Source organism: Abramis brama, assembly GCF_963993115.1.
Source record: "Abramis brama genome assembly, chromosome: 15".
Lineage (NCBI taxonomy): Eukaryota > Metazoa > Chordata > Actinopteri > Cypriniformes > Leuciscidae > Abramis > Abramis brama.
In genome coordinates, this window is record NC_139977.1 from 14,494,884 (window position 1) to 14,521,551 (window position 26,668).

Sequence of the window (26,668 nt, forward strand, 5' to 3'; positions counted from 1 at the left end):
GGGGAAATTGTTGCCTACAATGCAGACGTGTTAACACCTTAAAGGGATGTCACCCCAAAATGAAAATTGTCATTTACTTGCTCAAGTTGTTCAAACCTGTATGAATTTATTTTGCTTAAAGGAAGATATTTTGAAGCATCTGGGTAACCAAACAGTTGTGGGGCATACTATGGAAGTCAATAGGGTCCATCACCTGTTTGGTTACTGGCATTCTTCAGAATATCTTTTTTTTTTGTACAGAAGAAAGACATTTCTACAGGTTTGGAACAACTTGGAGTAAATGAGACATTTTTCATTTTTGGGTGAACTATCCCTTTTAACTTTCACCGTCAGAGTTTTCTTTTCCCCCCTTTTTTTTCCCCCTCAACTTTCATGGCACCCACAATATTTTGTATATCTGAACATGCAATGTATCAAAAGAAACAGACCCTCTGCTTTTCAACAATCAGTTTTATTCTAGCTTCATGTATTCAACACTTGAATGTGGGTAGGTTTCATTAATAAAAGCAACATTGAGCAAAAAGCTGAGAATTGAGAAGAATGATCAAAATATAGATGTAGTTTGTTCAACACTCCTAATGCTTGCGCAGTACTATAGCCGACTATAGCTCGTCCTGGATCGACATTTCATTCGGTAACATTAGGCAGATTTAATTTATATGCTGTTGAATGTTGATCTTGTTACTTTACATATGCAAATTACATTGTTTCTCCATCTTCGCATTTGTTTTGATCAGGAAATCCAGTACTTTCAGAAGATGTTATAGCACCACCTAGCATATATCAGTGAAAAAACAAAGACGGAAAATTCAGTCAGTGGTGGGGAAGGAGATCGTGACCTGTGCATGTTGTATACAATGGGGAAATATCCCCTTTAAATAAAGGTGAAGTGGCTAATTATTTGCCCTTCCCCGTTTCTGTTGATTAAAAGCCTCAAGCAAGTCCAATACCTTGAAGAGCACATGGTGAAAAAAAAAACATGGTGCATAATGGCTTTTGCTGGTGGTATGATTAAACAACAATGATGTGCTAAAAACAGAAGTATTTTTCGCATACAGATGACAACGTTGTCAACTATCCCTATTCAACACAGCCACGAAAATAATAAAGAAATATTATTCATTCATGGCATTTTAACATAGGGGTTCTATGGGAATGACTCTTTTGGAGCCTGTCTCTAGTGGCCAGTCGATGAAGCAGTTTGTCACTTCCATGTTGGATTCAAGAGAGACGGAAGGTTGCCGCTGGGCCAGAACGCACAAGTTTTTAATTCAAAACGATGTCATGTAAACGGCCCCTAAAAAGCTTTGCCACAATTGGTACCATTTGAGTTTATTTTATTAACACCAATGGACAATTATACATTTAAAGTGAAATTCACACAAAAAAAGCACCCAACAAGCTCAATTCTCCCTACGTTCTTAAACCATAAATTATTTCAATTATTTGCCTTAACCAAACCAATATTTCCTGTTTCAAAGAGGGAAACAAACAATGTCTTCAAAAGTGAGATATAATGGTAAATCCATTTGCTAGTCGTCATCTTTTTCAATGTAGGGCTTCGCCGCGAAACGAGTAATTTGCCGAGCCAAGTATCTCTCTCTGGCTGAATTTACAGTCTGGTCACAGCTGCGTTTTGCAAATTTACTAGGTTCCTGTTTTGCTTCACCTTTATCTTCAGTTTCCATGATCTTTTCTTCTTCTTTAGCAATGTCAGTTTTCCCCTCGCTCATCTTTTCTTCATCCCCGATTTTCCTTTTGCTGTCCATTTTCTGGCTTTCTCCATCCATTTTCTGGCTTTCTCTGTCCCTCAGATCTCGCTCTCCTTTGCGGTCCCGTTCTCTGTCCTTTGGGCTGTTGTCTCTTCTGTCTCGATCTTGCTCTCCTTTCCGCTCCCGTTCTCTGTCTTTTGGACTGCTGTTTCGTCTGTCCCTCTTACCATGTCTGTCGTCTCTGTCCCTTTCCCTCCTGTCTCGGCCTCTATCCTCTTCTCTGTCCCTGTCTCGTTCCCTCTCTCTTCTGCGGTCCCTGTCCTCCTTTCTATGACTGTGCTTGTCCTCTCTATCTCTGTCTCTCGTCCTCTCTTTCTCCTTCGTCCTATCCCTGTCTCTATCTTTGAGACTTCTGTCTCTAACCTCTTTCCTCTCCCGGTCTTGCTCATCACCACTGTCTGAATGAGGGGATTTTTGTCTGTATTGGCGTTTTGAGTGGTTGCCGCTTGTGGTTGTTTTATTGAACACTGCTCTGTTATCGCTCTGGTCCTCATCACTGTGGGATTCAGCCTCGCTCTCTCTTTGTTTCAGTGTGGGCTCCGGGGTCGGTGACCTTTCTGCTGCTGCAGAGCTTGTGGCTTTTTCCTCTCTAAAACAAATTCAAGTTGAAGATTAATCATTTTATTAGAGCTTTCACAAACTTTCAAATACTTAGCAATTTAAAATGCTACAGGTAACAAAGAATAAAATAGTTAAAGGGAAATTCTGTCATCATTTACTCACCCTCAATTTGAATTTTTCTTCTGCTGAACAAAAAAAGTAGTTATTTTGAAGAATTTCAGTAACCAAACAGTTGACGGACCCCATTGACTTCCATTGTATTGTTACCCATATTCTTCAAAATATCTTTTGTGTTCGGCAGAAGGAGGAAACTCATACACGTTTGGAACAACTTGAAGGTGAGTAAATGATGACAGAAGTTTCATTTTTAGGTGAACTATCCCTTTAACCTTTTCAGATATATGATGCCTCGCGTCTCATACTACATGAATTTAAATGAAATTAAATGTTCATTTATGTGTTATCAACATACTGAAAATAACCTTAATTACAGTCAGGCTCTTTTTATTTACTATGCTATTTTTATGTAAGCTTTTAATTATTATTATTATTTTTAATTAATATAATTGCAGTTTTTTTATGTTAAGCATATTGCATGTTTTACAAGGGATTTGTAAACTTGTGAGCAGAACTGCACGAAAGACCATTTACCTGTAACAATTTAACGTTAACCTGGGGTATGTAATTGTGTTTTCATGCACTTTATGCTTGAAGTTCCTGCTTGTTTTGCACTTATCTATGATAAACACATCCACTTTATTTGTAATGTAAGAGCAGGTGCAGCCATTTTGAACTTTTTTATAATCTGCAAGGATTCTGGTGTCAGCCACTTCCAGTTATTTTAGCAGTCAAAAAACAGAGCTTGATCATAATCATAAACACTGGTATTATTATCATAGTCATAAACTCTGGTTTCCAGAGCACGCAATTAAAGAAATATCATGCTTCCGCATTGCAAGATAAGGTGGATATGCCTCACCTTTGAGCACTACGATCAGGAACTGCCTCTTCTCCGACTGTCTGATTGAGAAGATGTCGATAAAATCCACTGAGATCCTTCTGCTTCTTGACATCCAGTGCAGCTAAAAATGAAAAAGAAAACTATTAAGTATGTCCATTTTAATACTCATGACAACACTGCATTACACTTCAAGAACTCACCTTCTAACGCTGCTTCCCTCTTCTCTCTCTCCAACTCTTCCTGTCTTTCTTTAAGCTTCTGGCGATAAGCTGAGGTGACAAAAGCCTCTTTATCAGCAAACATCTCGCCCTCTGCTTCTCTTTCCTTCTGAATTTTCCTCTCATCACGACGTTCTTGTTCCTTCTTTCTCTCCTCCACTGCACGGATCAGCTGGTTAATATACTTGGGCTGAAAATGTTGAAGTGAACAATTAGCTATTGATCATGTGCTACTTCAAAAAATTATTTCAAAGCATTATATAGTAATACAACAGCTATACACTTATATTGATTTAAACTCAAGGTTCATCCATACCAAAAACAATAACTAGAACAATAAATATAAAGTTTTAATAATCGTTCTAATTCTATGAGAATAGGGAAGTCCACACTATGACGATAACAACAAAGAGAAATGATTTCACTGAAATCCCTTTCAGAACCATTTTTTTCCAGCTACTGAATGATAAAAACATAGACAGCCAATCAGAATCCATCCTGCTTTAAAGAGCTCGACCATTTAAAGTAGCAGACGACAAAACTGTAACACATGCTTATAATAAACAGAACAATATCATCCATTATTGTGGATGCTGCTCATATAGTTATAGTTATCATTATAGGTGTGAATTGGTCTTAAGAATGTCTATTGAATGAACAAAGCAACTTTTTTTTGTTATAAAATTTTAAAATATACCTTTTTATCTGTGCCACCTAGCAATTTTTTATTGCTTTCCAGTCTCTCTTTCTGAATATCATCATACACGTTGTCATATTCATAGACAGTGCTGTCCTCTTGAAGTGCCTTTTGCATCTCAAGACGGGTCTGAAGTGGGATGTATAACAAAATAATTTCAACACCATTAACCTGGAATAATTATCCAACGGTTGTTGGGATGCCATGGATTCCATGCTCACCTGCTTCATCATCTTCTTTTTGGCTGCCTCCTTCTTCAAGCTCTCCCCAACAGAGGTCTACAATATAAGAGATTGTGTTTTATTACAGTGCACTGATTTAAGTGTAGAGAAAGTCATATTCGGATTCATAGAAGCTGTCACCTCATCATCAGAATCATCTCCAAACACAGAGGGGCGGGAGAGAAGGGCAGATTTTGATGCACTCTTCTGAGGCAAAATGAGCCCATACCTTAAATGCACACAAGACAGTATGAATACGACTTAGTATCCATTGTAAGTAATGGTTAAGTTTAGTTTAACATTTTCACTTAATTTCACTTAAATGACAATTAATAGGTAATATTCATGGCCATTTAAGTGAAATTACTGAACTTAAATATACGAGCTTGATAAAAATGATAATTCTAGAAGAAAATTTCAAATGGTACTTAAAGGCTTTTGCATCTGAACTCTTCATATATATATATTTAGGCTACATATAACCATTGTCTCTGCTGGGGGGGAAAATAAACCAGCTAAAATCAGCTTAAGCTGGTTGGCTGTCGATCTTACAGCCTGATCATAACTGGTTGGGGTTTTGACCAGCTAAAAGTACCCAAACACTGGTTTTGTTTTGACCATCTTATACCAGCTATGTCCAGTTTAAACCAGCAAAGACCAGCTAAACAGCGTAGGCTGGTTTTAGTTGTTTTTTTCTCAGCAGTGGTAACGTTAGCCAAGCAAACCACTCCCAATTTCATATAAGGACAGTTAGCTACAAAAAAGCTATAATATTACGTAGAGCGAATTAGAGATTTTAGTCAAATGCAACATGTAGATACAATTTATTTATGATTTATAATGTGGCTAAGTTAATATTATTGTATTCACGTGTGTTTTGGGGATAGCAGCATTAGCTCAGAGGCTCGGACTATTTTGATTAGCTTGTTCTTATCAAAATACTCTTTAACAACATGCACACACAATCACCATTCCATCTCCATTATTATAAACTATAATTTCTTCATATGTCTTGTGTAAGGGGACGAAATAACTGTAAGTTAGAATTAAGGCACTTACTGTTTACCAGAGGTCGCCATCTTGCTTCCAAAACTATCTGGTGTAACATTACAGCAGATTCGATAACTTTAAGATCAATACGACGTTAAAGCAACAAAGCAGAATCGAATTGTAATTAATCACAATTATTTTAAAAAACAACGATAAATTAAAATACCATATGTGTGATCACAAATTAGTCATATTGATTACGTTTACGTTTTTGTGAAAGTACCGTATACGAATCGAACGATATTGCTTTTTTTTTACCATCAACTTGACCCATTTCTTTTGGGAGTGTCCATAAAACGTTTCACAAACAGAAAATATATAGAAACGTGATTATAATTGTACATTAATGGAGTTTAATCATTTTTAGTAACTGAATTCACAAAGTAATAAGGCACATGCAGATAGCCTAGTGAAAACAAATTTCTACTGACGGTATAGGAATTTGTTTTATCATTTCACTATCTGCTAAAATTCTCAATCAAAGGAAAATGAAATGTTTAGATGTTTAAATAGAGGCATTTAAAGGAAATAATTTAAGCAAATTGAGAGATAAACATTTGTTGCATATTATTAATAATTATTAAAATAGCCTAGGCTAGGCTACATTTAATGCATGTCCATAGTCAAGTTTTTCTTGTAGGCCTATGCTAAAAAATAAAATTAAAAAAAGAAACTGTTAGAGTAGATACAGAACAGGCTGCCACTAGATGGTGACAATCTCTTTAATAAATCCCTAAATCAGCAAGAACCACACCCCTGGCAAGTTGCAGTCATTCTTACAGAACAGACAGTACAGCTACTATTATAATTGTATAAGTACTATACATATTTGAATCTTATAGGTGTCTATTATGTAAGACCATGTATATAGGCCTATTGCAAAAGCTGATGGTTAAAAGTCGGGTCCACTTTTTGTATAATTTGTAATTGAGTACAGCAGTTCTTTATTTCTATTATGTGTCATACATCCATAAATTATTTTTGTCCATTTAAAAATAAGAGTCGACATTTTTGCTGATTTCTGTATGTGAACAGTTTTTCTTTCTGTAATGTGCCCTACTGTGCCATACCTGGTTTGAATGTTAAATGATTTAGTTAAAGTGGATGGCATTGTTTGTATTGTATCTCAGCGTTAACCCAAACTATGTTACACCTGCAGTAATCCTAATCTCATTTTCTCTACACTCTCTACTCTCACTGTTAATGCCATTCAGAGAGATTTAAGTAAACGCTGGATTTGGTTGAATGGTCAGAGGCAAATAGAGTAAAATAAGTTATGAGGAAGATTCCTCTACAACTGTAAGTTGTGTGTGTCAAATGCATTGGGTGGCTTCACAATGGTCATGAAGCAAAATAAACTGTAGGCCTACTATCTATTCATCTTTCAGAGTATCACATGACCTACAAAGAACTGAGTTGCATTTGCTTTGGCATGTGTGAAGCAGCAGTGTGGGAGTGGAGGTTACGAGCAAAAGAAAAGAAAACTCACAGCTTGTCTGTAAAACCATTTCCTGTCTGCACATTATCTGAGAAAACAGAGAGATGTGTGTGTGTGTGTGTGTGTGTGTGTGTGTGTGTGTGTGTGTGTGTTGTTGGGTGTAATGCATTACTAAGTAATTAATTACTGTAATTTAATTACTTTAACCATGAAAATGTAAAGCTATTATTAACCAATTAACCATAGTTGGAAGCTTTAAAGGGATAGATCACACCAAAATGAAAATGCTGTTATCATTTACTCACCCTCCTGTGAGGAAAAAAAAATATTTTGAAGAATGTTGGTTATCAAAGTGCTCTGGTTCCCTTTGACTCCCATTGTAATTTTGTGTCCATAAAATGGAAGTCAATGCGAAACGAAACTGTTTGGTTATCAACATTCTTCATAATATATAATTTTATGTTCCACAGAAGAGAGCAATACACGTTTGGAACGTCATGATGGTGAGTAAATGATCACAGAATTTTCATTTTTGTGTGGACTATTAAATTATCTTTAAAGGCATTTCATAGCAGTTTATATAAATGTGGTATTTTTTTGAGATAGACTAAATTATTAAGAGAAACCCAACCTGGACCTTTTGATGCTGTTTAACTCTTTATTTCTCGTGCTTGTTCAGTACACACACAGTTAAACATGGCTTGAGGCCACTGAATCTTGACAGCTGGCGGTTCCGGCGCATGCGCAGAGGAGTCGCAGAGAGGAAGCGCGACAGAGAGCAGTAGCAACGGGCGAGCAGCGGCTGATCTCCTCTGACACAATTATGTCTGTCTCGCCACCACCAGTTTCTCTCAGGTATCCGTTTACCGGAGCCTGAATGGCGTTGGTAACTGTGCAGCGGTCGCCTACTCCAAGCGCAACATCCAGCCCATGCGTTTCGGTGAGTGACTCGCATCTTTTTTTTTTCCCCCTCCGACACCTTCCACCGCCTCGGTAGTTTTGGGTTCATTTCCGCTGTTTCCTACGGTCCGTTTGTCCTCAGACGATAGAGAAACACGCATGCGTGAAATATAGACTCGGAATTACATTGTTGTCCATATGGCTCATCAAATATCTGGCGAGCGTTTGACATGGGCTGTATCTCAGCCGTTGAGATTTTCTGCTAAATCTACCGGTTGTTTGCAGTGGCATGTCACAGACAGGAAGTGTTTGATAATTGCTCAAATGACTCAAAGCTTCTCTTTGAAAATGTATCAAATAGTGATATTCATATGCAAAGGTTACTATGACGATGTGATTGGTCTTCAAACGAAAGTTGTCTTGGAACCAGGAAGTAAACACAGCTGCCCCCTTAAAAACTGAGCCAGTTGTAGTAAACGGGCTGTCTGTAGAGTAGTAAAAATGTGGGATTATTAACGTCTAAAACTAGACTGATATAAATTTTCCTAACACCACCTGCAGCCTCTGTGGGTCCTTAGACTCCTGTTTGACATCATTTGACCCAGAGAAATTTAAATTTTTATGTAAAGATAAAGGCCAAGAGCTATTATGAAGCAATTCGTTTTTACCACTACGTAGTCATATGATATTTCACTGTTGTCTATTTAGTGACTGAAACTGCAGCCATGATTGTGCTGGTAAAGAGTCAGTATATGACAGAATTCGAAGGTTTGGTTCCAGGTTGGATTGATTCAGGTTCTAGGAACCAGTATGTGCTTTCACTATTATCTTCTTGAGCAAGTACACTTAACCCCAGGTTACTTTAAAGAGACGTCCTTCCAACTTGTTTGTTAAAAGTAATCTGTTAGGTAACCATTGGACGAATGTTAACTCTTATAGGCAATTTCGTTGGTCTTTCTTGGTCTTGAATCTTGTGACGACATCTGCGAGAAATCTCATGTGATAGTGTCTTCTTGTGAGACTACTGTTTGATGTCTATGGTGTACCAATACTATACATGCAACAAATCCGGTCTTAGTTTGCTGTACAATGCTTTAATACACAAATGTGAACTGTGTATGACTGTAAACTATTTGAACGTATGCATTGGATAGTCAAATATTTTTGAGGTCTAGATTGCCAGTCATTTTCTGCTTAAAACCAAATAATTCATTCAAACACAGATTTCGTGGAGTCAAACATTTCCATAATGCAAAACACTGAGCTTTCATTTGGGTTTATGTAAAATCATGCCCATCTTGGGTAATGTCTGACTGCCATGAGTAACTTGAGATGAATTGGTTATCTGATAGCCCCGTCTTTTTTGGTGCATTCAGTGCATTTCTGAACATGGTAAATCTCAGGCTTATTGATGCAATGCTTTTCAAATGCAGATGTGGCTCTGTTACATTAAAAACAACAACGTTCCCCTGTATTTTTGCAATAGAATTGTTATTGTCACACAACTGGTCTGGTGGAAGTTTCTTCAGAGTTTACTGAGCTGGTTGTGCCATGTGTATAAAACAAAACAAGTTTCTAAATGTCCTGTCAGCCTTTATCATACTCTGTCTTAATATAATATTGTGCCTCTCGCTTTGTCTGTCTATGTTCTGGAATAAAGTTGTATCATGCTACTGTGAACTGTTCATTTTAAAATCTTTTAGGCTTTAAACTCCAAACTCTTCTTAAAACGTTCAAATGCATTTAGCATGAAATCCCCATCTCTTCGTTTGATCATCTGCTCTGAATATAATAATGTAGGTTTATGCACTGATCTGAAGTGTTAGACCCAAATAAATGGTGCAGCATTTGAAAGGTCTAATAAGCCATATAAGTTGGATAGAATTTATTGATCACTGGCAAGAAAGCTGCATGAATTCTTGGACAGAGTAGGCGTACAGAACTAGACATTCCCCAAACAAAATGTGGGAACCAATTATTGCACTTGTTCAAGTTATGGGTGGTTTTTCAGTAATGTCCTATTAATAGATAGCAATGCAAGATGCCAGCCTCAGCAGTACTGTTTTTGTGCACAAAATAATCAGTGTATGTAAAAAACAAATTAGTATTATGATTATTATTACTATGTATGGATTAAAGTAGGGGTCTCCACACTTTTTTTCAAATAAATTGTGAAAATTGAAAATATGTGCAATACAATATTAAGTTAACTTCAACCAAATCTAACCTTATGAAACTTTATAAAATGAAACACTCGATTTTAGTAGGTGTCACTAATCTGTCTCTGGATATCTTTAAAAGACCCCTGTATTAAAGATTGATTTTGATGCTAATCTTTACATTGCATTTTCATCTTATTGTTTAGCCTCAGAAGCCGGGTTTCCATTATGGATTTACGCAAAACCTTTGCAATATTTTCTAAATGTTGATTGCAAAATGACTACGTTTCCATTAACCAATGTTATGCGACCAAAACATTTATTTTTCCCTCTCGCTACAAGTCATTCCAAAAACCATGGGAATGGATGTTGGTTTATGTATATCGCAGCCACTGCACTAGCTATTATTTTTAATCAAAGACATAGGCTAGGTGTATTATTCAAACATTAAAGGGATAGTTCACCCAAAAATTCTGTCGTCATTTACTCACCCTCAAGTTGGTCCAGCAGAACAAAGACATTTATACAGGGTTGGAACAATTTGAGTGAGTAAACCATGACAACATTTTTACTTTTGGATGAACTAGGCCTATCCGTTTATTGGCAAGGATGGCAGTTTTGCAACATATTCCTTTTTTCTAATTGCCTGAAAAACCTCCTTATGTAAGCATAAAAACTTTCTTGCGATAAATTGGTTTTCCATTGGGCGTATTTTAAATTCGCAATTTCAATTTGCACAATTTGAAGGGTAATGGAAACGCAGCTAATTTTACGACCAGAGTAATATGACTCATGCTACAGATTAATAAGAATAATAAATCTGTTTCCTTTTTTATTTTATTTTTAAGGAGTCTGGCAGTGGGGAAGATGACCGCCGGTCTCAGCCCAGAAGGTAAAAGAAAAATTAATTCTCAATGAAGCCTTACGTCATTTTTTTTTTTTTTGCATTTTAAATACAACTGACTGACTGGGTCATTGACAAAACATTTTTAAAACAAAACATGCAAATCTTACCATTTCCTTCAAATTCTATCCTTCAAAATACAATGGTATTTTTCATAATGTTGGGAAGATCACAGACGAGGAGGATCATTAGGAAACTGTCTGCCTGCACACATTAACGCAATAATTGTACAATATTGTCATCGGACCTATATTCAAACCGGACAATCGACCGTTTTACCTAGCGAACGAATCCAGCAATGTCTGCCATAATATCAGTCAAGTGCGCGTCATTGATCATTGTTCTCGCCAGAAATGTTTTTTTTTACATACGGTCTAGAGTATGCGGATGGTGCACACATCTGGTGCTCTTCGCGTGTTGGTCAAAAATGACCAATTTTTTTATATATAAAATGAAATTAATGTACTAGGCTATATTTTAGTTCTATAATATTTTTTGCTTAATATTATGTATTTTTAGGGATTTTATGGTACTAAATTATATTTACGCTGTAGTTATAATCCATTTATTAACTTTTTAAGCATAGACCTGAAAATGAAATTTAAAACTTAAACTGTCATAATAAATCTTGAATGCTTAGTTTAGAGCACATACTTAAGTTTCTCTTTTCAAAGACGACACTTGGCAAATTATTGCTGAAGTGGAAAAAAGTTTTTTAAAAGTTTACTTAAAAAAATTACATAATTTTACGTTTATAGTTATGAAAAATGCACAGAAATACTATTTTCAGTTTTTTACATGAAATATAGGGCTGGGGCGGTTACCGCATTACCGCAATACCGCGGTCACATGATGCCTACCGCGGGTCTGAGCTCGTCACCGCCATCACCGAGAAAAAAAAAAAAAAAAAGCATTGGCCTGCACATGTGTGCACGTTGTGTCTAATTACATTGATTCTAATGACATGGATTGTGTCTAATGACATTGTGTCTTACATAGGCTAAGTTTTGTTTAGAAAACCTTGAATCCATCAAAAGATGGAGCACATCCGACCTTTCGCGAGTTGGGGAGCGCAATGGGTTGATTGATTTAAAGCGGTTTACCGCTATACCGCGGGAATTTCTTGCTTTTCAACCGCGGTAAGAAAAAATCCATACCATCCCAGCCCTAGGAATATATACTTTAAAATAACGGCAAGAAAATCAAAGCATACATCTAAACAAGTTGTGTTCCAAATTTGAGCTTGATATCTCAAAAAATGAGCTTTCAGTACAATTTTATTGGGCTACAGTACCAAAAGTTTTTACTAGATGAAATTGATCTCCCATTCATTTCCAATGTGGTCATTTTTGACCGTGAGGAGCACAAGTGTGGCTATTTTTTTCAGGAACATTTAATCTTTTCGAATAATGTTTTTTTTGTGTGTGTTCACATAGCAAGTGCCAAAACCTTTTACCTATAAATCTTGATATGTGTGAAATGCCCTTTTTGTGCGTACACAACATTTGTACATCAGGCCCCATGTGTAAATGCCCTATGAATCACTTTCAAGATGGATTTAAATCCGATCACCCAAACCACTTCTGTCTGAGTCTGAGACACATTCCAAACAAAACTATACACGTGTATAATATGCATCTTGTTGTTGAAACCAGATGCATTTACATATGTACATTTTACATATGTAAATTTACCATATGTAAATTTTACTCCTCCCAAAATGGTTAAAAATAAACGCATATGTTAATTATACTTCTCCTAAAATGGTAAAAAAAAACAAAACAAAAACGTGCGAGCGTCTTATTGGCTACATGAGTTTTAACAGTACAGAACAGTTTTAACAATACAGATAGTTGTACATAAAAATGCACATACTGCTTGATGTGTACTTTATATTATTTCAGTAGTTTTAAATACAGTTTTAACTGGAATGACAAGTGAATGTATTGATAGATTAATAGATCTTTGAGGTACCCATGTGAAGATGTTACAAAAGGCTTGCTTTCATGTCACTAAAGTTGTCCATTATGCAGTCACACAAACAAGGACCTTCACAAATTATCTCTAATGACTCCTAATTTATGACATAATGGCAATACATTGATTTAATAGATTGACTCAGAGTAAAAAAAGCTCTCATGATGAAAAGTTGAAAATATGTTACAATGTTACAAGATAATTTTCTCTACAGATATTATAAGCTCTATGGTATCTCAGATCTTTAGAGCTGTGTCAGAAATCAATAGCACTGTCCTTAACTAAACTGATACCTCACTTGCTCTTGTCTCGTGCGCATTGCGCATATCATATTGTTTTCCTGTTGCAAAGCGGTGACATTTTAATCAGACATCCCTAAATGATGATTAGTTAGAGACTAAGAGTTTACTTCCATTTTTTTGAGAGAGTATCAAATGAGATGGAAAGTTCTCATATATCAGTGTCATTGAATATACCATCAGATATCAGACCTCTTTAATAACACACACACACACACACACACACACACACTGTATGCGGTAGATTGACAGATCATTGAGCTGCAGTTCTGATTTCTATGGACATTATTACCATGATAGCAGTGACATCATAGTGATATCGTCAAGTTAAGTTTGACAGTCATTTTGTGATAACATGATGTAGTTTTTCCTCTTATGTTTGCTCATAGACGCACCAAACAAGCAAGTTTTGTCTTTACTCGGGTTTCCGTAAACGTTGTTAACTTAGAACTTCTGCATCCTGCAATATTTCCCATTTCTTTCATCGTCAACAGTAGAATATCAAATCAGTATAAATACATATATCATTTAACCCCAACCCTAACAGTTTTAGTGTGCTTGCATATTTATATCACTTAATAATAACACTTAATATAGCAGCAGAATAAATTGTATCTAATTGATGTGCATTAATCAGTATTTTTCTGAAGCTGACAATGGGAAACACCAAAACCAAAGTTAATTATACATTTTTGTGTTGTTGGTTCTTTAACATTATAATTTCAGTAAACGTCAGTAGATTTTTAGAAGGCGTTTAGAAATATTGTTCTGTTTTGAGGTACTTGAAAAAGGCTAATATATTCTGATTTATGAAGAATAGGGCTGCATTCATTTGGATCAGCAAAAAAAGTGCAATTTGGGAGTGGCAAATGTGACTTTGCTTTCCGTTTATTGCTTAATGCACACTTAATACCACAGCAAAACTACTAGATTAACTGATAAAGGCTCAGCTTACTGTATTTATAAGGTATAATTCACCCAAAAATGTAAATTCTGTCATGTACTCACCCTCATGACGTTTCAAACCTATAAGATTTTCGTTCAACTTCCAAGCACAAATGAAGATATTTATGATGGAACTTTAAAGTCTGTTCCTCTAAAACTTAAAAGACCCAAAAAATGTCATATGTCATTCTTTATTTTGGCTTAAAATATCGCAATAGTATCGCATCGTGACATATATCGTATCGTGACATGAGTGTATCGTTACACCCCTAGTCCCGAACCGTACAACTGCGATCCGTTTAACCCCTAGCTGCAAGCAATGGTTTCCACTGGAGTGGTTTTGTTAGTCAATGCTGAAGGGCACCAGAAGGGTGAGTAGAGCTGCATTTAAAACAAGTCAAAACAGGGATGGAGTCACGGCTGGTAAAAACAGTGGAGAGAGGGAAATGAGACAAGACAGGTTGATTCAAGATTGTTGTTTGCGGTTTTGTAGAGATTAGGCAAGTACTTTCATGACTGATCTAGCATACTAATTGTTTTACTTTTTATTGTAGATTTACTTTGTTAAAAGAATCTTGTACTTACTTGTCTCTAAGCCGTGATCGTTAGACTGACCTAAAGAAAAATAAGATTTGTTTAAGCAGGTTAGACTCTGATAGGCTGTGTGATGCCGTCTACAGACTGTGCGATTCCGGCAATCTAATAAGATCATTACAAATCACACTGCACGACATGGATCTTCAACGCAAGTTAGTATAGAATAAAATGTCATCAGCATGTGGCAGTGGTAAACAAATAGAGCAAGTCTGAAGCAAGTTGTGTGTTACCCTGATGGTGTTTTGTGTTTGTGTGTATGACCCTGTGGACCGCCCATTCGAGTATTGATGACCATGTTTTATGAACAGGATGCTTACGCTGGTCTCTGATTTATCATGGCTTTCTATTGTGCCTCCTGTATTATTGTGGTGGTTATTGGTTCATTTGGGTAAAAAGGCAGTTTTTGGTAGTTAGTTTGTTAACATTATATCACTTAATTAAATATAGTTTAAAAAATACAGGTAGCCTATCCTGTAAAACTGCACATTGTCACAGTATTTTTTACGGTATTTCTGGCAACCACAGTTTTTAACATTGATGATATTTAGAAATGTTCCTTGAGCAGCAAATCAGAATATTAGAATGATTTCTGAAGGATCAAGTGACACTGACGTGACTTTTTTTTTTGCATATATATAAACTTTCTTCTGTGTAAAATACATATTGACACAGGGTCAGTCACGTGTGTTCTGATAACGTGCTGATGGCCTTTAGTGGAACAGCCTCTTGATGGTCTGCAGGTGCTACCGGACTGTTTTTCATGTATGAACAGCTGTGTTTTATATGTACTACTGATAATATTCCCACAATTTCTGAGCAATCCTTTTCTCACATCTATAAAAAAGACATAATTGGATGTCCAAGTGTTATCCATGTTGCTTATTTAGATTTTTTTTTTTCTGCTGTATGAAAAATAAATAGACTAATTCCTTTATCAGAAGAAATCAACCTATGTAAATTAGGCATGGGTCATGATAATAATGTTGACGATTTATTTATTTGTTTTTTTACGTTATAAAACCCTCTTGGAAAAGTCATGTCTCTACTGTCATCCCCTTTAAAACAACACTGCTAAAGCCATACATGCAAGCAGACGCCTTTGTACCATCGTGTACCTTACGTTATATTAAGAATAATTTGCTTTAAACGTAAGAACACATACTGTGTGAACACCTGTGAAGAAGTATTTCTGATCAGGGTCATATTAACCCAAAAATAGCAAATTATTGATGGTTTCCTTAAGACACCGCACGTTAGCGCCCCTCCGCGACAAAAGCAAATGGAACCCATTATAATCGGCGATGCTGTCAACGCTGGATGTGGCGCGACACGACAAATTCCCGACAGTTAACTGATGCCTTGTTCTGTTTCTGACATACTTCAGGCTTATTGGGCTTAAACGCTCAAATACATACAAAATGATGTCAAAATACCTGTCTTGGCGAGTATTCAGTTAGATACAGTCAGTTTTGGAAAGCAATAGTTGAGAGAAAACGCATGTTGGGTAAAAGTATATTTTGGCTTAAGCTCTTAAAAGTGACGGCAGCCTAATAAACCTTCTGTCTGTCATGTTAATCAAAGAACAAAAGACAAAGAGAAAATCAATCGCTGCTCTTGACTGAACAACTTTTTTTTAACTTTTAATCTGAATTTAATTTCTGCATTGAAAACCATCCAGTTTTATTTTACATTTGATTACTTTAATTTCTGTAGTATGTCTTACCTGAATATTACTGTTAGACCCAACCTGAAAAACTTAAAGCCATGTTTATTTCATTTGTCTCTTTATTCTGTTGTATGTATTTGTGCTATCGTTTGCAATTTGTTTATTTGAATAAAATTATGAGATAGGCTAATAACAAATTATCTGTATGGCGGTATATATGGCAGTTTTCCTTGTGGTATCTAATATCTATATTTTTCAAGGTATCATATTGAAGTTGGAAATTTCAGTATCGTGACAACACTACTTCTGATACGAAGAACAAATTGATTTTCAACGGTCGCTTTGTCACATCTAGTGTAGACAGCCTGAAGCTGTTGCAGCGCAATGCGACAACCGTCGTGTCCGTTGTAGACACTTTGTTAGTCATTCAGACAACTCAAAACTAGTGTAGCTGATTTAAAAAATATGTAGATTTTACAACCCCTAAAATTAATTAACCATTAAGTGTTTGACAAACAATATCACAGTTGCTCTCTGAGATCGTATCAGATTGGTCCTCATTTTCCATTCACCCATGTGAGCCATTACCTAATTAAACCAGTTCATAAAACCCCTTGTAAATTATGTCAAAAGATACCTTGACCTGTTTGGTCCCATTGATTATATTGTGAGACAGATCCTGATAATCAATATCGCTGCTTATGTTCTCAGGTTTGCATTTTAGCGAGTGTGCGTTTGCAGTGCACAGAACAAAATGAAGTAATGGATAAAAATCTGGATGATAATAAAAATGTGTATTAGCTTAGAATTTCTTGCAGCAAAACTATCAACTATATTCTGTGATCAAAATTCATAGCAGAACGGTGTAAATGCTGCACTAGAATGAACAACAAACAATGCTTTGCTAGTAATTTTCACTGTTTTTACAAGTTTCTCTGATAAGAGTGCTATTTGTGTTTTGATGGCCCTAGCGACCTGGACTGGTTTAAATACATTGTCATAGCACACTGCCACATGACGGGCAACCTAAATGTTTACACAGGCCTTGTGTTTCACCTTTGGTTTAGGATTTCATTAGCTCAGTCAGTCACAACAAGGGAAACTGGGTTGGACAAAGGGCGAGTGCGACCCATGGGAAAAGACCTATCCGTTCCCCTACCAAGGGCTCTCATGATTGCTATGATTACCAAAGGAAATTCCATCATCTTTCCTTTTTTACCAGAAGATAGGACAGCCTCGATCGAACACTGTTGTAGCACGCTCATATTCATCTAATAGTTTATTTATAAGCACTTATTGCAATTTCCTCACTTTTGTTGTAGCTTCCTCCTATTGTATAGCTTTGCTTGATATAATTACATGCCATAGTCCCTAGTCTCGTGGATTTATTTACACTAATTCAGATACAGTTTAATCTGTATAGACACTGTCTAGATTTTATGGTTTCATCAATTCATTTTTGGTATCACAGGGCGTATCAACTTCTAAAATAGTTATGTTAGCCTTATTAATAGTCATTTGGCAGATTATTATTACTTGTAAAAGACTTGTGACTTTAAAAGATTAGTATACGTGCACATATTAGAATCCATTTCCAGAGAGCTCTAAATCCAGTTTATGAGTGTTTACTCTGTCGGTTGATAAGGAGTCTTCTGTCCACTAGAGCACGTGTTCTGACTCCGCCCACCGTCTCAGTGTCTGCCTGTTTACTCGTGGAGCAGATGGATACACTAGAGATCCGAACAGAGAGAGACTACACAACAAGGGAAAATGTTTTTAAGGATGACTTGCTAAATTTGCTCTGAATACTATTATCCGTTCAGTCACTCTAAAGCTCAGAAGAACCTAGTTGCGGGTGTGTTTTAATGGTTTCTTCAGCATGTGGTAGAAGGATGGAAAAGCTCTAGTGAGGGTTGCCTCACCACTGTCCGGCGTAAAGGATGACTTTAGGTGGTCTGGCGACTGCTTTAAGCAGCTCCACAGAATGCCTGTCTGCTCACGATGGAATACAAATACTGCTGCAAAGCGGCTTCATGTACCAGGACAACATCAACCGGTTGTAAGTTTGAAAAAGATCAGCATATGTTTTTATCATTGAAGTTTATGGAGAAGTTTTATGTTTTCATCTTCTTCTTTTTTTTCTTTTTTTTTTCTCTTTCATTTTTATTTTGAGAATTTTGGAGTGTTTTTCTTTTTTCTTTCTTTTTTTCTTTTGTTTTAATTTCTCTTTTAACCTTTTTTTGTTATTTTTATATATATTAATTTAATTTATTTTTTCTTTAATTTAATTATTTCCTTATGGGTCTATGTTGTGCTTTATTTATTTATTTTGTTTTCTTTTTATTTCATATCTTTTTTTTTTTTAATGAGCATTTTGGGGTCCTTTTCTTTTTTTCTTTCCTTTTTTCTTTGTTTTAATTTTATTTTAATTGTTTTTTTCTGTTTTCTCTCTGCATAGATTCCAAAGTTCAGTTATATTACAATAGCATTCAGGGCTCCAGACTGAAAATATTAATTTGCGATTCTTTTTTTTGCTGAGATCGCCACTGGCGACAATATAAATGTACATGTTATGGTTAAAAATTGCATGGCTTTTTACCTACATGTTCTGTGATGAGTAGCCCATCACATCTTGTTGTGTTGACGTAATAAAATGAGACGACGCGCAGCAACGTTGCAGTGGAAAAAAAACTCAGTGAGATTATCTTTTAATTTTTGCTGTTTTCTGTTACTGCCTGAACCTCACATTATTTGTAGCACAGCCATTCATAATCGCAGTAAGATTTGTACTTAATTGGCACCTTTTAGTAAACAATTAACAAAATTTCAGCTTTCAAATTCTGTCAATTTTATCACGAAATACAAGCAATAAATGTTGTTTTGGTGCTCTTTAATGTGGCCTGGCAGATTGCCCAATCAGCATTTCGACCTTGGAAAGAGCTTGATACAGTCATGTCAGGTAATGTCAAATTTACCTCAGAAAAGCCATTCAATGCCCATAAACTTGTTAGTCAACTAGAAAATAAATATTGAAAGGGGCATTTTGCTAAATATATGCACTAGATCACATCATCCTTATATTTTTACGCAACCTGTTGTCTACATGAGAAAGAACGCAAGGAGCCAAGAATCACATTCAACACTACCCATATAGTTTCATGTGAAGAGCTGCCTTTCACCAAATTTACCTCTCAGACATCACTAATGAAGAAAAATAGATTGGGTGTGTGCAAGACATACAACAACGTTTTTAGTATGCATTAGGAGGAGGCCAAACTATACTCAGTGGCCAAGTGATGCTGACATTATTATAGTCTGTGACACTGGCTCAGATTCTGTGCAAAGAACAATTATTTTTAGCTGTATGTAGTTCTCAAGTTGGAAAAGCAATTCAGTTCCTACTTTAAGTGAATCTTAGTTCCCAGGACATCCACAAGATGGATGAAAATGATTATTCTGTAAAAGGAGAGCAGATGTGACAACACATGACAAAATTAAAATACGTTTATTTTTTGGGGGCACTTAAGAAAAAATGTAGTGCCTATTTTTTCCCCTTATTGGAGCCAATGGCTCCTTAATTAATTTTTTTGTCTGGAGTCCTGCCATTGAGCTCTTTATCGCTGATGTCATGACTGAAAACTGTTGTTTAGTTTATCTAACTAAATATGCATGTATTCGTGTCGCATGGCGATTGAGGCAGTCAAAACAAAGTATAGTTTTACACCTTACCTCACTCACACACCATCTTCCTGTCTTCAGTAAACAGGAAGTCCTTGCCGCGCACACGTTTTTATCATTATGCAGAAACAGAACGTTCCATTCAAGCATGTTTTCAGACCACACAATCTCGTTAAGTGTGAAAATATGGTACTGTACCGGTGCAGACGCATCATTACATTTTAACAGTGATTTATGTGTAAATTAAGCATCATTACAAAGTGTGATCTAAGATGTGGCCTGTTTTGTCTTTACATATACTGTACAACACTGACATGTTTTGAATGTTTTAAAGGGTTAGTTCACACAAAAATGAAAATTCTGTCATCATTTACTCACCCTCATGTCATTCCAAACCCTTAAGACTTTCGTTCATCTTCGAATGAAATCTGAAATCTGAGAGCTTTGTCCCACTTTGACGCTTCAAAAAGTTAAGAGATCGTAAAATTAAACAATATGAATTGAGCAGTTTAGTCCAAATTTTCTGAAAAGACTTGATTGCTTTATATGATGAACATATTTAATTGAGGCGAGAACGAACCTCATTGGTTCTTGCTGAAGCTCAAACGTGCTGCGTAACACAAGAATGAATCTCATTGGTTCTCGCACGTCAAGAGAACATGCTTGAGCTTCTGTTTACCACAACCAGAGTTGGGTATAACGCGTTACAAAGTAATGCGTTACTGTATTCTAATTACTTTTCGTGACAACGCAGTAATGTAACTCATTAGTCATTACATTTAAAATAAATGTAATTTGATTACAGTTACTTATGTTTAAAATTAAGTTACTTGCGTTACAAATGTATTGTTAAGAATTTTTTTTTAAGTAAATAAGTTCAAATGCATTTCTAATCACGTTTTGGGGCGGCTGCGTCAGTTATTGAGCATGTGCTTTTATGAATTACCGGAGAACTCGTGCTGCATAAATGGACGGTGTGGTGGTTGTTTCTTCAAGTGGAAATATAAACATTGTTTTGAGTTCTTTGAGCGTAAAAATAAAAATATAACTGTTAAATGCAAACTGTGCGCAATTTCTAACTCGACCAGCAATTTGTTGAAGCACTTGAACAGAGTGCATTCTACGACAAAACTCGTCGCCAAGGAGGATAACGTTACCCACGCCCGAGACGAGAGCGGTGCAACCTCATCTAAACAAGCTAGATTGGATTTTTGTTCAAGATCGGGAGGGAAGGTAACTTCTGGACAGGTGAAGAGAGCTGTAGCAGCGTATGTGGTGGAGGAAATGCTGCCCTTGTCGCGTGTTGAACCGCAGTCATTTAGAGACTTGCTTACGATGATACCCGTGACGGACAGGTCTGTACCCTTGCAGGACCGAAAGACATTTGCAAGGTATCTAGATAAATGCTATGCGGATATGGAGTATGAATATTTGCATTCAAATATGCAATGTTTTTTTTTTTTTTTTTTTTTTATAAATACTGTTTTCAAGTGTTATCAATTTAAATTATTTTTTCCTGTCTTTAATGCACACAAACACAGTTAGTAGGTACAAGCTAGCACACACAGTGCATGTTACACGCAGCAAGGAATGTTGTAGATAAGACATAGGCCTACGTAGACACATTTAAAAAGACTACAGTTTTTATTGTTAGGCAAGTTTATGTTAAGAATGTTAAGTTCTAGAAATGCATTGGATCTTTAAGTCAAGTTGCTGTTTTCATATTTCTGTAATATTTTTCAGTCAATATTAAATTACGGAAAGAACTGAGTTTCACTTTGTAGTGTATTTTTGTAGGTTTAATAGGTTTTCAAAGTAACTTGAAAGTAAAGTAATTAGTAATCTGATTACTTTTTACATGCATTAATCAGTAATGTAATAAAAAATTACAATTTTAGAGCAGTAATTAGTAATTTGTAGTGGATTACTTTTTTTGAGTAACTTACCCAACACTGACCACAACTGATGTGTGAGTCGATGAAAGTTTATGTGTGATTAAAAGCCTAAATTCAATCCATTCATCATATAAAGCGATCGTGTCTCTTCAGAAAATTTGGACTAAACGTCTCAATTCATATGGATTAGTATTATGATCTGTTTATAAACTTTTTTAAGCATCAAAGTGGTAGTTGTGTAGCTGTCAATGGAGGGACAGAAAGCTCTGATTTCATCAAGAAGATCTTCATTTGTGTTTTCTTTTTTGAGTGAACTATCCCTTTAAAGCATTTAGAATAAACAAACTCTCAGAAACATTCTTTTGATTATGCAGACTCTCTTGATTCATATAAATCAACGGATCGAAATTGATTCAGAAATGTACGTGGAGAGTAACACCCATGCAGCTGGTTTCAATAATGACTCAAACTTGATGCTGTCAATACAGACGTTGATGAAGTGTTCGGTTCAGCATTACACGTTTGTCATCTCTTCTTTCTGTCTTTCCCCTTTTCCTGCTGTAACACACAAACCACTGCTTGAATGAAACCATGTGTGTTATTATTTCAGTGTACAGTGCGAGGAGACAGTCAACCGTAGATTGAAGTGTGGTTGGACAGTTCTTGACCGCTGTAAATCTGCCACTTTATTTGTATGCTTCTCTTGAGTTTGTTAGTTACTGTGGTGGGTATTCAGTGAATAGTTGTACATTGTGAAAAATGTTTTCAAGAGTAGAAGGATTTTTGGGATTTAACTGGGAACTTCCTTATTGAATCGACTCAGATTGCTCTCAACTGTAGGTTATTATGTCCAACTCGAGGAGGACATTAGAGAAATTTGTGTTTCTCAAATGTACTTTGTGACTTTAATCCCGTCTGAATATGCCATGTCTGTTTTTCTCACACAACCTCTGTAAAAATTTCAGAGCAAATTACCTACTGTTTTTCGGCAAACTCAATGGTCCTCTGAGAAATCGAATCCCTCCTGAATTGCAAATGTCTGTGATTGCCGATATGGTATTATACTAACGCTTTCCCTCATGTGTTTTTTTACCTACCTGAGCTACCATTTGTGCATCAATCTTCCGCATGCTTTCATTCCATTTCAACATGGTGTCAAACGAAATAAAATTATAAAATTAATAAATAGATTTATTAAGCTGCAAAGACTGCCCATTTTAATATCAGGTACTTGTCTAGACATCTCTGCTCACTTGTGTGGTTAATTATAAACAGACACTTCTATAAACTTATATGAAGTTTATTTAAATAAGGTTTTAATAATTAATAAAAGATTGATAAATAATTCGTAAAAAAAAATCCTATACTTCATGCGTGATGCACACAAACACAGCAGATGACCTTCTGTAATGCCCACGTTTAGAAAACACACACTTCCACCTCTGTAATAAACACTGAGATGTTAGTTACGTCCGAATCACAGACGTCGGGTGATAAGAATTGTAATTCAACCCTCATGTTGTTCCAAACCTGTATACCTTTTTCGTCTATAGATCACAAAAAATAAATGTATTCCAGTTTTCAGAAGCCATACGGTATGTTTGTGTGATGAACGATCAGAAATATCAAAGTCGGCATTTATTTTCTATTGTGAATGATTCATGTATATATTTATTTATTTGTAAAAAAAATTTTACCTAGTTTTTAATCAAAATGTCATAAGTTCATCTTCTGGTGATCTTCTTGACCTCCCTAATTTTTTTTCCTCTATGATAATCTGTTTCACTCTTAACAATACGTAAGAAAAGATGTCTCAACTTCCATTTCTTCCACTCTGCTGTCCGCATGTAATCGCTGTATTGTATTTGAACAGGGTGTACATGTCATACAGAAAGTGTGAATATGTGGAAGTGCAGATGACATCTAAGAGCCACAATTGAGGGAACTTGAAAAGCGACTTTAATTTTGATCTGTTCATCACACTGGATTACTGCATGACTTGCAGTGTATCGTAAAACTATCATAAACTGACATGTGGGTGCATAAATAATGATATAGTAAATAACTGTAACACATTACAATAATTCATTTTTGTTAAAATTGACCCTATTTACTTTGTTAGCGCATATTACTAGTTTTGTGGTGAAAAATTAATCCGTGCAAGTTAATACACAGAAAAAAATTGTTTGCCGTCGTAATCTTTAATCAAAGTCTGAAAAGTTACTTCCGGTCTGGAATGGCGTCCCTTCTCTGATGATGTAGGTTTGACGGCTTGGGTTGGGAAACGCTTAACCACTCCCCTCAAACCGTTAGTCTGCTATGAGCGGAGATGGAGAGGAGGAGCGCTAGAGTAAAACCCTGCCCTCTGTTCAATATTCCTTTTCACTGGGAAATGCGTCACAACACTGGAGAAAAGTCGTTTGCAACTTCCGGTTCACGCGGACTTTAACATTAGTTAATGCATTGACTAACATAAACTAACAATATGTTTATAAAGCATGTTAACTAATGTAGTTAACTAATGTTAACAAATGAAGCCTTATTGTAAAGTGTCAAATTTCCCTTTAAATCGTTCAAATTACTGACTAGTTGTCATACAAACTTTTGTTTAAAATACATTTTTGTAGCACAGAAACATTTAGAGCACATAACGTATTGATTTAGTTTTATTTAGAAAGCTCTTAAGCCTAAATATGCTGCAAAAAAAATCCTATTAAAAACACTCCTTTATAGTAGTAATAAAAAAATAAAGTAAGGTTCATGATTAACAACAGATCATTGAAGAGATGCAACATACTTAGACAATAGACACACAAAGTCACATGTACACACTCCCATAATACTTCATTCTCACGTTTTTGAGCCGACACACAATAACACCCTCGTAAAAAGACATATGGTTATGCACATGACTCAAAAGCAGACGCACACACACAAATAAATCTGTGCTTCTCTCACTTCTCTGCTCTCTCTGCTATTCACACTCGCTCTTGTTTTACAGTCTGCATAGTCTGAATGTCATTGATTGGAAGGAGATATGTTGCTTGGTATTATTCAAAGAACAGAAACTCGCACACACAGATCCCCCAGCTGTCGCAGTGATGGGGAACAGAGTGTTCTTGTTTGCGTCCTGGACAGAGAGTTCGATGTGTGAGCTAATGCTTTCAAAAAGGAGTCCTCCCATATTCCCTACTGAACTCAGTGTCTCATGTTCCACTCAGGATTTGAAACACATCAGAGACATTCATAGAAAAGATAGAAATAACAGTGTTTCTTTCACATGATAGACAGTTAAGATGGCTAATTTAAAAATGAAATTAATTTCTTAGTGCCGGCAAATAGTATTTAAAATGTCAGAAAGTAACCTCTGGGAAGTGCACCCACATTATTTAAAGAGGCCATGTTATGCCCTTTTACAAAGTCTTGATTTTGTTTTTGGGCTTTACTATAGGTTTTCATGCTTGAATGTTCAAAGACACCTTATTCTTCATATATTTTACATTTTTGCATTTTTACTTCTCTCAAGTCTGTCTGTAACACTAGTTTCTCTCTCTATGAAGCCCTTTCTTCCGAAAATCGCAGTGTGCTCTGATTGGTCAGCTGGACCAGGGTGTTGTTATTGGTCAACTGCTTTGAGCGTGTTTGTCACACCCCTTAACATAATCACAAGTTTCAACTCACGACTAACGCAACTCAACTAGGCCTGGCCCCTTTTTTTCCCTTATGCCTTGGGAAGGATTAATTTACATGAGGAGTATTGTGATGTATGCTTCTGGAAGAAAACTCAAGACTATAATCAAGGGAGTTTTAGGGAGTTCAGAAACAGTGCTTACTGATATAGAGAAAAATTAGCTTTTTTTTTTTTGTTCATTAGTGGGGATTTATAAGGCAAATTGTTATTCATCATAATGTGATGTTGTTGTTGTTGTTGTTTTTATTTAAATAATACATTTTGTCTACCGTTGATGAAAAATGATCAGGCTACTCATGCTGATTTAAAAAGGAGGAAACCAAACTACATTTCCCATCATTCTCTGCTGCAGCACGGGAATGATAAAATACACAGATAAAGCATAATTTCCACACCTATTGTGCATCCTTTGCCATTCATTTTACTATTCATTGTGATTAATTAGAGCTAAACAAGCTTTCTGCGTTTTTAAGGAAGTGAAAAAGAGAGAAACATTGTTCAATAAGTCCATTGTATTCCACCCAAAAAGTCTTGACACACATCCCAGGAGTGCTTAAGTACTTAAGAAGTTCAATTCAATTCAATTCAATTCACATTTATTTGTATAGCGCTTTTCACAATACAAATAGTTTCAAAGCAGCTTTACAGAAAATGTATGTGTCTATATTGCAGTTTAGAGTGATCTGTTATCAGAGGTGACTGTGTCCAAGTAATGGATTTCAGCAATATAAATGTACAAATTACGCAGTAAGCAAGTTGGACTTATGATTTTCACCTGATGGATGAAATAATGGGAGAAAAAAAATATGACACTGAAAAAAGGCACTAATTCATAGTTAGAGACCAGGGCTGTGTCCTAAACCATTAATGCACATTTTAAGGGGACAACCATTTGTAGTGGTGTCCGAAACCTTAATGGATGTTATAAACTGACGAATTTACAAACAATGTTAATTCAATGGCTAGCTACTAGAGAAAACCCATTCGAAGTGAGAATTATAAACAGAAATACCTGGGCCATTAGTGTCCAAATTCACTC

The 26,668-nt window shown here is 35.9% G+C and overlaps 2 protein-coding genes across 3 annotated transcripts in view; one reads left to right on the forward strand and one right to left on the reverse strand.

The window, feature by feature from the left end:
• Window positions 1-1,320: 1,320 nt before the first annotated feature.
• Window positions 1,321-5,547, reverse strand: nsrp1 (nuclear speckle splicing regulatory protein 1). Its single transcript, XM_084138033.1, has 7 exons — window positions 5,490-5,547; window positions 4,572-4,659; window positions 4,431-4,487; window positions 4,210-4,338; window positions 3,495-3,702; window positions 3,313-3,415; window positions 1,321-2,361 (listed from the first exon to the last, which is right to left on the reverse strand). The coding sequence occupies exons 1-7, from the start codon at window positions 5,507-5,509 to the stop codon at window positions 1,533-1,535; spliced, it is 1,434 nt and encodes a 477-aa protein (XP_083994159.1). The 5' UTR covers window positions 5,510-5,547; the 3' UTR covers window positions 1,321-1,532.
• A 2,120-nt stretch (window positions 5,548-7,667) lies between these two features.
• The window catches only part of ssh2b (slingshot protein phosphatase 2b), a 31,974-nt gene continuing 12,973 nt past the window's right edge, over window positions 7,668-26,668 (forward strand). The window contains exons 1-2 of one of the 2 annotated variants that reach the window (XM_084136808.1): window positions 7,668-7,858; window positions 10,826-10,869. In XM_084136808.1, the coding sequence (XP_083992934.1) occupies window positions 7,796-7,858; window positions 10,826-10,869 (107 nt within the window). In that variant the 5' untranslated portion in view covers window positions 7,668-7,795. Of the gene's footprint in view, window positions 7,859-10,825; window positions 10,870-18,053; window positions 18,425-26,668 lie in introns of those variants that run through there. The other variant, XM_084136807.1, reaches the window with a different exon arrangement.